Here is a 12,986-nt window from a genome sequence, read left to right on the forward strand (position 1 = left end):
ACCACTGACAGTTCTGATTGCTCTACTCGTTTTGCTGCAAGCTCGATACACTCTAGATAAAAACGATACGGCATGACTCGATCTTTAGATGTTTGTCATCGAGCTAAAATATTGGACAATAAATGGGAGAAAAGTGATGTTTTCGTTATGTTGATGTAAAACAAACACTTTACACCATGACACATCGATAATAAAACAAATTCGAGCATCAATAAGCCGTGTCGTATGGAATCGATTCCGTTGATTGTGGATCGACCTTAAAACGACGTTTTAGATCTTGGCTTGCAAAACATGGCGGCGTAGCAGATACCTGGTCGCACTCCAACAAGAAAGATGAGCTCCATCGGGTTATGAAATAACATGAGAACTTTATTCTTCACTTAATGACACAATTGGATCAAAGCAAATGGCTTACTGTCAGATACACAATTTGGCTTCCGCAAAGGCAAAGGGACGAACGATTGGCTTGCGTTGCTCTCAACAGAAATTCAAATGGGCTATGCTAGCAAAGAGGAGATGGCATCAGTATTCTTGGATATCAAGGGAGTTTTTGAATCAGTTTCTATCAACATTCTTTATGATAAGTTGTACCAGCGTGGTCTTTCAACAATTTTAAACAACTTTTTGCTAAATCTGTTATTTGAAAAACAAATGCATTTCTCGTATAGTGATCTATTGCCATAACGATGTAACTAGATGAGCAGGCCCGTAGCCAGGATTTTGTTTCGGGAAAGGCTTTAAAAATTATTGCATAAGGTTTTAATTCTGATGACTTGATAGTCACCAGAAACTAAATGAAATTTTGAAAAGTTCTTAATGAAATGAAAACAATTCCAAATCACACCCCATTCTAAAAATATGTTCTTTGTCACAAGAAAGGGCTTAGTACATCTACGAATTATTGATGTTGAATTTAATTTTTATTGTTTATTACAAGTTACAATTTAGTCTCGTTACAACAATGGATTTTCAGAGATCACAGAATTTTTGCGCTAACCGAATATGACAATCATTGATCGTGCTGGAAAACGTAAGGTGCTCTAAGCTAGACGTTTAAAAGGTGTAGAAGACGCTAAATCGAAATGAGAGGAAAAATATTCGTGAAATGTTGAAACGAAAAGAATATTGAAATTTGCGCAAAATCTTCTGATTTAGCAAGCAATTTGAAGATGCGGTTCAACTTCTGTTTTCTTGATCTGGCATCGTGCAACCATTACCAGTTCTAAAGCATCATACTAACACCTTTTTTGATATATTCTATTTAAATGAAACTACTTTAAAGGTTGGTTTTGCCCTGGCAGATCAGCGCACCAGTTGGGAATGATTTTTGGTGACTAATATGTGGATTAGCATCAATTGACATCTGATGAAAAGTAAGGATAAAATCAAGACAGTGCGCAGACAGAACACATTCCCCGCATACAATGAAATTGAGTGTCAATAGAAATACTGTTGCTTTAAAATGACCCGAAAACAAAAACTGTCTTCTCGGCTATATTGTCATCAGCTAATTGAAATGTTTTAGGAGATGTCTGATGTTCGTACTGTGCACTAACCTGTTACAGAAATTCAATTTGCGTGCATAATATCAGAGTTTTTGTTGGACAGTTTTTGTGCTTAGTTTTCTATAAAACTTCCACATTTTTATTATGTAATTCGTTTATATGATTCGGTTCAATGCATTAGCTAAAAGAATCCTTGGGTCTTTAATTTATTTTCATGATGTAAACAATAAAAATGATAAAACGTTCATGGTTGTCCAACAGATCTCTTGCGAGGGACTAGCGATTGGGCGTGGAGACCTTTTAACTAGGTTGGGAGATATTCTTCGTAATTAACAGCATCTTGGTGGTCGTTCATTTCTATCTCGTACACTTCCGTGTCATCATCGTGGTTACTGCCATGTCCATGTTCGCGAATATCTGATTTCATCTTTGTTTCCTGCCTTTACGAGTCACGAGAGTCGACTTCCTCAATGATGGTGCTGCCTGTTGATTTTGAGATACTAGACGCAGTTTTTATCGTCAATATTATCTGAACATCACCCACAAATTTGGTTTGTTTTTTAAGGTAATGGTACTGGAGACTATGGATGTACAAAGATGTAATGTGTACAATATTACTATCGCATTATGTACGCACTGGGTCGGGTAGGGGGAAATGGGTCACTCCACCTAGATTCTCACCACAAAAACACCATTTAATGACGGTGCAAGCAAGGGGTATCAGATCTTGTAGCCGAACATTGATTTTCTCATCGTACATATATATGTGGATCAACCTCGTGTTACAAGTTCTTTTGCAAAATGACTGGTTTCGCCTGGGCTAATTTGTTGAATGACATCAGCACTGAATGCCCGACATGATAGAACTCGTTAAAGGCGCTGCTCGTAAGCATAACCTCCAGGAAATATTTCACATCACGAATATTCGGTCTTATGCGAAAAGACCGGAAGTCAATAGCCTCTGTATATGGCTGGAGCACCACTTCTTGCTTCTGCGACTCAATCATTCGACAGATGACCACAGCAAGAATTAAATTTATTTTATTCTTCCGACGAGTCACACTATATGAACGGAACTGTTTTATCACACTCAACGTACTGAGTAGATATCGTGACCGCTGTCTTCGGTGGTTCGAAATAGCAATCTTCCTCACCATTCTCCCATTAATTTGTTGAATCCAAGCAAGAAACAAAATTTTTAAGGTATCACCGAAAAACATGTTGTTTCCTAAATTTACTTTTGAAAAATTTCGGAGGGGGGCTTTAGTCCCCTTCGCTGGCTACGTGCCTGTACATGAGCCTTCCCCAGGGCTCATATCTAAGCTCTCTTCTCTACTATTTTTACGTGAATGATATTGGCGAATGTCTTATCAATTCCTATTCGCAAAAACAGCTTACAGATGATGGTGTGGTCTCTATCACAGGTCCCAAAACCGTCGACTTGCAAGGACCACTGCAAGATACGTTGGACAATTTGTCTGATTGGGCTCTCCAGCTGGGTATCGAGTTCTCCACGGAGAAAATTGAGCTAGTCATATTTAATTTAACTGCAGCTTCAATTAATGGATCAAACTATTGCTCAGACTTCAATATTCAAATATCTCGGGGTATGGTTCGACTCTAAAGGTACCTGGGGATGTTACACTAGGTATCTGAAACAGAAGTGCCAACAAAGAATCAACTTTCTCCGTGCAATAACCGGAACGTGGCGGGGTGCCCACTAGATTGCCCAGACAAATTTTTGAATATGCAATCGGCCCACCCGTGAGTCGATTTCTAGTCCCACCAGAAGTGTCTTCTCCAAATTTGAGTCAAATCGAACAAGATTAGCTACCGGACCAACGTGCTTGAAGTTTGTATGGGATTTTTCGACAATTTACATGGAGAAAACCCACTTGCTCACATTTTCGCCGCTAGGTTGCACTGTATGCACTAGATTATCACCAAACGTGAAACTTAATTCTATTATTTACAACTTTGTCGAAGACCGTGAAGCGATCTGACTCGAACAGGAACAGTTATTAAACTTTTAACGAAGTGATGTCTGAGTTAGTTTTACAGGGGGCCTAACAGTGCTTTACGAACAAAATTGTGGTGGTTCAAAAGTCGATATTAACCTTCCGGAAGTCGCGCTAGTGCACTGAGTGCACGCTGCTCTGAAATTCTAGCGAAATCGTCTTAGCGCACAAGTGGCTGCTTGTTCACTGGGCCATTTGCGCGACTTCCGGAGGGTTAACGAACTTATTTGTTTTGCAAAGAAATGTTTGGGTTGTTAGCTGAATGGTATGCTCGGAAGAATGGTAATAAATGAGATGAGCCATATTTTGGCTGCACGCAGTTAGTTCCACATTTCACCGCATAAAGGGCGCCAACACTAACTTTATAATTGAGGGAGATAGAACGTAGGTGTTTTCTAGAAAGTTGCAGAATAGGCTTTTTGTAATAATTCTTCTGAATACGTCAATTCGCTATCCTGTGCTGCAACCGGTTTATAAGCTGTATTCTGTAAATAGCCCTCGAAACTCAGCTGATAGGCGGATTAAAATGGAATAATTTGGACCATGTCAATGTTTGCTCATCGCAACTTTTTGTGGTATGGCAGTACGTGGTGATTGAAAATGTCAGATTTACAAATTTTCGTACTACGTTTTTCTCGGTACTAATCATTTCATGTTGATTTTTTCACATTTTTCTTGGAATATGGCGCTGGTATGCGCCAAACGTTAAAAGAACTAAGACTCAATCAATAGAGCACTGATTGTTCCGTTTGATATCTAAGTTAATTCTACCGTTTTCCAGGTGTGAGGAAATGAGTGGGTCTACGTCATTGCGGATTGTGGCGAAAACGTATATGACAGCGGATATGCTCATTTCTGCAACTCCATCTACGATTTGTGCAGGTGTTCGTGCTATGCTATGCTGTGATATCTATTCTACAGATTCTTTGTCCGAAATGGCCACAAAATGTGTATAAATATAGAGATTCTTCTCTTTCTGGACATCGAATGTTAGAAGACGTTTAGATGTGTTCTCCATTGTGTCTCTAAATTTGGACTAGCGACAATCTGGTGTTTTGGTTAAGTCCCAGTTTCGGAAGAGACAAGGACGATACGCAAACTCCTCGATTTGTAGATAGTTTTTGGCTCTTTGGCATAAATGTGCTTTTTTACCAATTCTGCATACGTTGACACTTACTAAACTATCAACAGAATCTAAATAAGCCCAACCGTCCTCCAACGCAATAGAAGATGCTACCAGCAACGCCAACGCGATGACAGGAATCAAGGAAGAGTATTTCACGACCGCCATCCGCATCCCGAATTGGCGATAGTATGGACGAAAGCGATAATCAAGAAAATGGACCGAATGACCCTCAGGTGTGTTCAGCCGATGTTCAAAATGCACAACCGCCGCGGAAAAGAATCTCCGCACGCAACGGTAAATTGCGTGTGTAAAGAAGTTGAAATTTGAATTGTGAAACGCTTGTACTTGAGCGATACGAACATTCAAACCTGGCGCCTAAATTTTTGTTTTGTAAATTGCATCAATTATGCAGGCGGTGATATTAAACAAATTGTCTGACAAATTTCGCATTTCTTTTCCGACGGTTACGTTTGGAAAAAATATTGTATTTGAATGTAAATAAATGATTGTAACAATATAAAATTCGCTACTACAACACTATATACTACGGAACTACTCAACATTTTGTGGTAACTGTTACCGCCATTGTACGTGGAATTGCAGCACTGTGCCGCGAAATTGATAACACTGGGGTAGTAGTGGTTCCAAAATTTCACCGCATTAAAGTTCATCGTCGTCTGGTCGCTCATGTTGAATGACCGATCGATGATCAACACGCCCGGCTCATCGTTGGTGAATTTATCCCATTTGATGTAAACACCAACCTGGGTAGGATTTGTGTACTTGGCGAAGTTGGCCCACAGGGTCATAACGATGTCTGCCACGCGCTTATCCGCACTGTCCCACTGCATCTGATCAGCTAACATCAGCCAATACGGAAGACCCCAAAGGAAGATTAGCTCAAAATTGTGTGGTACACCCATCCACTCCGGGATGTTTTTCAAGGCCGCATCAGTCCGCGGCTTTATATCGAATCGATACACATAGGTGTCCGCTAATTGACTCATGTGCATTGCCAGTTCAATCGTGGAAGAGACATACTTTCGTTCAGTTGCGAATTCGATGTATCGTTTTCTTAATACCATTGGGTCCATGGTAGGTGGATAAGGATTGTACTGAAATTGAACCGCATCCATTACTATCTCCATGTTTCCTCCGCAAACGGTGTCGTTGAAGTCCATTTGCGACAGATCCATCATTACAGCATCGCCAAGTAATGTTTCGAACATCTCGGCTGCAATACCATTTTCCAAGATATCACCCATGGCCAGTTCCAAACCTTCTTCCATATCGGTATAGCCGATCAAGAGCGGAATTTTCCCTAACTGTCCCTGCCGCGCAAGTAATATCGGTTGCTCAGGGATGAATGGGGTGCTAGTAGCATTCAGATCTTTATCGACCACAGGTCCCCAATCTACGGTAGGGGCATTTTCGGCCAAAACTGGCCCGGGAACTCTTCGTAGACATTCGATCAAGTTGGACGTAGGTCTTCGATTGCAGCCGAATATGCTTGCAGTTTCATCCAATGCTTGTGTGTAATACTGAGGACTCTTGACCATCGAATCGGTCAGCACGCTCCCGGACATGATGATAGCTTTGTGGAAATAATCTTTCGTCCACTCTCCCGAGGTTAGTAGGAGACCAACGCAAACACCACCCGTTCCTTGTCCGATAATTGTTACAGACGCTTCATTTCCGTTGAACAACTTGATGTTTCTATTGATCCAGAAGAGTGCTGCTGCTTGATCCATCAGACCGAAGTTGCCTGGAGCCTCCCCGTCGCCTGTACTCAAAAATCCAAACATTCCTAAACGATATTGCACGGTTACGACTATTAGTTTCTGCTTGAAAACCATCTGGAACGGGTTCAGCATGAATGGTGTATCGCCATCGAAGTCGCCAGTGGGGAACATCACCAGTACCGAAAAGCCCTCTGGTGGTGTGGTAGCTGTGAAAGAGAAACAACAATGGAAACATTAATAGTTATGAATGACACGTTTTGAGTATTTAAGTGTCATTTACTGTAAATACAATGGACAATGGCAACCATGTGGAAACTTTCTACACAGACTTTAGTAAAGCATTCGAAGAATGGAAATAAGAAATGTCAAAGTATTCCAAAACGAAATCAATCCCTTCCACACATGGTGTAGCTAAAGTCTACTCCAACTAAAGGTAAAGAAATGTAACTCAATAACTTTCAGCAGAAAAACTGCGAATGTTCCCATAAGCATACACTTAGGAAACCAACTTGTAGAAAATGTAAAATTTGGGTGAGATTTAGGCGTAATCTTAGACTTCAAGATCGTATTTGTGGAGCATTACAATACATTAATAAATAAAGCAAAGGGTATGGCTGGCTTCAACGGTGTAGCCATAATTTTGAATACCGTTACACAATAAAATTATTATACAATACATACATCAGACCTATTTTGGAATATTGCAACATAGTATGGAACCCATATACTTTCTTGTACGAAGAACGCATCGAATCAGTCTAAACACAATTTCTTTTGTACGTACTTAGTAAACCAAACTGGACGACTCTTCCATCGTACAAAGCACGTTGCATGTTCATCAACATACAAACACTCAAAGAACGCCGCGAATTTCCCGTGCTTTACGTTATCAACGATATTATTTCTCAACGTGTACAATCAGCATCATTATTCTCGTAAAAAAAATGTATTTTTGACATTGAAGATGTCTTACTGCACTATTTAGGTCGGGGTGTAATTTTAAAATCTAAAATCAAACGATTTCACGTTTTTGCGTCACTATTTTGAACGCTAAAAACTTTTTTATTTACGGGTCTGGTGTTTTTGTATTTCAATAGCACACTATAGAAAACAAGCAAAAATGAATAGATCTCGGGAAACGAGAAAACTCCCATATCCCCGGCAAAGCCGTCAATAGGTAGCACCTTAGTGACTCAAACGAACACGAAAAGTTATAAATAAATGTGCCGCGTGTCTGTTTGAATCAGTTGTTTTTGCCATATAAGTAACATCGTACCAATAGCGTCTCATATGACAGATTTGAGCACTCAGCACACTTCGCTTCTATGAATGACGTCATCCTCGACTATTTAAAGAATATCATTCCTCGAGCGACTTCATTCTCCCGTCGAACGTTGGGTCGTACAGAACTGCAGTAACAATCAGGCATGTTGACAATGCGCTGCGATCGTCAGTCTTTCTTCTGACCTCGCACAAAGCAGAAGCAAAAATATCGCTACGCTATAGTTGGCTATAGGCACGAGTGAATCAAGCCAGCTTTTGTTCTATATCAGTGCACAAACAAATTGTATCATTGCCCCCGGCTGTGAAGTGAAATGAGTTTGCCAAATGAAACAAAAGTGCCCGTGCTACGGGATAACACGATTTTGATCGAATTTAATAACACTCGTGTTAGACCCGCAGTTCAGGAAGTGGAACAATTAGTTAAGGTTATAATGGAGCTTAATCTCGCTGAAGTTACGCATATTCAGCTACACCACGTTAAAAACTGTGTTTTGATCACATTTAGACGTTTAGCACAGGCAGAAAACTTCATTGCAAAGAACAACATGCAACACGAGATCGAATTTAATAACACCAGAATCAAGATCACCGCGCATATGAAAAACGACATGGTGGACGTGCGTGTCCATGATTTGGCCCCGCGCTCTAGGGAAGATTACATCAAACGAATCATGTCGCAATATGGAGAAGTGGAATCTATTACGAATGACACCTGGAGAATTTTTTCAACGGCGTTCGTATTGTGAGGATGCGAGTGACTAAACCATGACTTCGTACATGACTATCGAATGCAAATAACCGAAGGAAGGCGTGACCTATAAGCAAACAACGCTAATCACATATCCCGGGCAGACCCCTTAACATGCCAATCTTGAAAAACGGAAAAACATGCGCCGAAGCAACTAGTCAAAACGCATCTACTAAAGCCAACTCTAACAATCAGCCACCGTCCATTCGTAACCAAACGTTGTACCGAGAAACAAGTGCGTTTTGTTTTCTCCGGTGTGGTTTATTTTTTCGGCTGTACGAAGGTGCTTACTGTGGCAGAGACTATAGTAAAGCACTGCAAACAAACAGTCCCGCGAGTGATATTTATTTGCAATTTGCTACCTCACGAAACAAGTGTTGCGACATCGGTCTTGTCTGACTGCCTCAGCGAAGTAACAACATCCTACCTCGTCAAGGTCACGCATATACACACAGTGGACAGCGAGGAGTAATCCTACCTACTAGCTCGCTTAGTATTACCAGCTAAGTATTTTATCGATTTTATCGATTGGGACATTTTTCTTAGGCCCCACTTCTGACATACCATGCGAGGCTCACTTGTGTGCTCACCTTTTTCATTCCTTGCTAGGCTTACTTTTGTGCTAGCCTCTACCATACCATGTGAGGCTGACTTTTGTGCTCACCCTTAACATGCCGTGTGAGACTGACTTGGATGTTCACCCTTTCACTCCTCTGCCACGCCATGAGGCATCGATAGCTAAGTCCCAACATACTACGCTACGACTCTCCCGTCTTGGCATGAGGCAGTCGACTTATACGCCTATACACTCACTCTTCTGTCTTGCTTCGGGGTGGCTGGGTTTACCCCCAGCATGAACAGACCATTCACTCCCTTTTTTGCGCTTGGCCTTTTTCGCTCCAACTAACCAATCACTAGTTAGCCGTGCCCGTCGTCTGTTGCTCGGTTCGCCAGATTACCTGTAGCCTACAGGCAATCTGGGTGGTAGCAGCCGAGACTGCGTTCCACTTCTCCACCAATTGACACATCCGCTGAATAAGGTTATCAGGGGTTGTGTCCCAGCCACAGACGTCAAGCATTGCTCTTCTTTCGACGTCGAAAAGAGGACATACGCACAGCATGTGTTCGGCAGTTTCGTCTACACCTGGGCAGTCCGGGCAGGCTGGGACCTCCGCGTGCCCGAACCTGTGGAGGTACTGTCGGAAACAGCCATGGCCTGACAGGAATTGTGTCAGGTGGAAGTGAACTTCCCCATGGGGTCTTCCCACCCAGCTCGATATGCTAGGTATCAGCCGGTGGGTCCACCTACCTTTCGAGGAGTTGTCCCACTCACGCTGCCATCTGGCGACCGACATCACCCTGGTGCGATCGCGGGCTCCTCTATTTCCACGTAGCTCGAAACACTCCTCATCTTCCCGAATGACCAGCCCGACTGGCATCATGCTCGCTATCACGCAGGATGCATCGTGTGATACCGTGCGGTAGGCAGATATCACTCTGAGGCACATCACGCGGTAGGTGCTCTCCAGTTTCTGTAGGTAACTGGTTACCCTCAGTGCTCTTGACCATGACGGGCCGCCGTACCTGAGGATAGATACGGCAACGCCTGCCAGTAACCTACGTCTACTGGCGCACACCTATGAGCTGTTGGACATCATCCTCGATAGAGCCGCAACAGCAGTCGACGCTCTCTTGCATGTATAGTCGACATGGCTGCCGAAGGTCAGCTTGTCGTCTATAATGACTCCGAGAGACTTCAGACTTCGCTGTGAAGTGATCGCGACTTCTCCCACATGGATAACTGCATGTTGTGCCGACTTGCGGTTGTTGACGATAACTACCTCCGTCTTATGATGAGCGAGCTCCAGGCCTCTCGCGCTCATCCATTCCTCTACCGTGCTGATCGCGTGTTCTGCGGTTAGTTCTACCTCAGGGATTGACTCCCCGTAGACTTCCAAGGTTACGTCGTCGGCAAAGCCGACGAACTTGACCCCAGGAGGGAACTTCAGTCTCAGAACCCCGTCATACATGAGGTTCCAAAGCACCAGGCCTAGGATCGAGCCCTGCGGGACTCCGGCGGTAATCGGAACCCTTTTCTGACAGGCATCGGTCTCGTATAGCAGTACGGGGTTCTGGAAGTAACTTTCCAGGATCCGGTACAGACCCACCGGTAGGCTAAGCCGGTGTAACGAGAGCACGATGGCATGCCAGCTTGCGCTGTTGAATGCGTTCTTCACGTCAAGTGTCACTAACGCACAGTATCGAATGCCTCGCCTTTTTCGTTGGATTGCTATCTCGGCAGTATTTACCACTGAGTTGAGAGCGTCCACTGTGGACTTACCCTTTCGAAAGCCAAACTGGTTGCTTGACAGGCCGTCCGTACCTTCCGCGTACGGGGTTAGCCTCTTGAGGAGAATCCTATCAAGCAGTTTGCCAGTCGTGTCGATCAGACAGATTGGTCTGTACGCCGATGGGTTGCCTGGCGGCTTCCCGGGCTTCGGCAACTGCACCAATTTCTGCCTTTTCCATCTATCGGGGAAACGGCACTCGTCAAGGCACCTCTGCATAGCTAGCCTGAACATGTTCGGGTTCGCTATGATCGCTGCCTTGAGAGCGCTGTTTGGAACTCCATCCGGCCCTGGAGCTTTGTTCATTGCTAGGGATTTAGCCACTGCGAGTAGTTCTTCATTCGTCACCGGAGCCACTGTTTCGGCCGTGCCCGCACTGTCTCGTAGTGCAGGTGGCCAGGGGCTTGTGGCTCGAGACGGGAAGAGTACTTCGATAATCGTCGCCAACCGGTCCGGAGACCGTTCTGGGTGTGAAGAGCCCCCTTTGGTCTTGGCCATCACTATCCTGTAGGCGTCACCCCACGGATTCGCGTTGGCACTCTCACACAGGTTGTCGAAATACGCTCTCTTGCTGCTTTTAATAGCCTTGTTAAGGGCCAATTTCGCAGCTCGAAACACTTCACGCCGGTTCTCTCTTGCATCCTCGGTGCGAGCTCTTTGCATCCTACGTCTAGCTCTGAGGCAGGCTGACCGTAGAGCTGCAATCTCGGCACTCCACCAGTATACCGGGCATCTGCCGTTTCTTGGCAGTGTTTTTCTCGGCATAGTGGCGTTGCACCCGCGTGATAGAACAGCTACCAGCGCATGCCCGCTTAGACTGTCGGTGTTGGCCTCCAGTCCCAGGGCCGCGGTGAAAGCTTCGCTATCGAAGTGATCGGACTTCCACCCGCGTACCTGACAGGGATCTCCCGAGTCAAGGTTTGCCAGGATAGATCCGCTGGTCTTTGGGTGGTATAGTTTCGGCCCAAAAATAAACCGTTAAACAGTATTACTGTTGCACGGGAGCTGACAAAACGTTACTCGGCCGTCACCGAGATTAAAAAGGTTCAGTCAGATAACTGACTTGAAACAGGCCAATGGTATCGTTAGCAATAGCCTCTTTACGCTGGAGTATCGCGTCTACATTCCTTCTCGTGATGTGGAGATCGACGGTGTGGTAAGTGATGCGGGTCTAACTGTCGATGATCTGATGAATGATGGGGTTGGCCGCTTTAAGGACCCTAATCTTCAATCAGTTAAGATTTTTGAGTGCAAGCAATTCGACAGTCATCGCTCCAAACGCTCTTACGCAGAAATGCTTAAAAGAGCTGTTCCACTTATCTCTAAAAACCCATACGCTCTCTTGCCAACTGACGATAACGCCTCTAACGACCCTTGCGAGGGGCATTCTTTGGCTCCACTTGGAAACACTAGGAAAAGACCTAGTCCAAACTCACCCGAACTTCCACTTAAGGGTCTTAGATTGTCACAAACAAGGGTACAAAATAAAAATGATCCATCAACTGGAAGTGCTGCTACAAATCCGAAGATAATACCTCCTAGTTTTGAGAAATTGAGATACAACCAGGAGTTCCCAGCACTCCCCGGGGCACCGAATACCCCAAGTGCTCCCATTTTACAGTCAGAAACTCAACCTAAAACGGGATTCCTTAAATTTTCTGACATTGCGGACTGGATATTCACAGCTTTCAACATTACCGATCCTCTGAAAAGTTTGCTGGTTGCTATTCTACCAACAGTAAAACAGTTGACTGAACAATGGCCCCTCCTTGCAGCGATCGTATCCTTCGATGGCTAACTTATTAAACGGAATCACGGATCAAATCACTGTCTTACAGTGGAACTACAGAAGTATTATCCCCAAAATTTAACCATTAAAACACTTGCTAGATTACAATCATTGTGAAGCCTTTTCCCTATGTGGAACATGGCTTACTTCTAATATAAACCTCAATTTCCACGATTTTAACATTATCCGCTTGGATCGAGTAGACTCATATAAAGGGGTACTTTTAGGGATCAAAAAGTGATACTCCTTCAATCAATACAATCAATCTCCCTTCGACACCAGACATTGAAGTTGTTGCTTGTCAAACCACAATCAAAGGCAATAATCTTTGAATTGCTTCTATTTACATTCCTCCTAGCGCCATGATGGGATATCGAAGATTCTCCAACGTGATTGAACACCTTCCCTCGCCCCGCCTGCTTCTTG

General features: G+C 43.8%; 1 protein-coding gene across 2 annotated transcripts in view; it reads right to left on the reverse strand.

The window, feature by feature from the left end:
* Positions 1 to 5,113: 5,113 nt before the first annotated feature.
* LOC131690751 (neuroligin-4, Y-linked) overlaps positions 5,114 to 12,986 on the reverse strand; it is a 59,757-nt gene continuing 51,884 nt past the window's right edge. The window contains exons 1-2 of one of the 2 annotated variants that reach the window (XM_058976722.1): positions 6,672 to 6,731; positions 5,114 to 6,597 (exon numbers count right to left, since the gene is read on the reverse strand). In XM_058976722.1, the coding sequence (XP_058832705.1) occupies positions 5,114 to 6,597; positions 6,672 to 6,699 (1,512 nt within the window). In that variant the 5' untranslated portion in view covers positions 6,700 to 6,731. Of the gene's footprint in view, positions 6,598 to 6,671; positions 6,732 to 12,986 lie in introns of those variants that run through there. The other variant, XM_058976721.1, reaches the window with a different exon arrangement.

This window comes from Topomyia yanbarensis, chromosome 3, assembly GCF_030247195.1.
Source record: "Topomyia yanbarensis strain Yona2022 chromosome 3, ASM3024719v1, whole genome shotgun sequence".
In the NCBI taxonomy this organism is placed as follows: domain Eukaryota; kingdom Metazoa; phylum Arthropoda; class Insecta; order Diptera; family Culicidae; genus Topomyia; species Topomyia yanbarensis.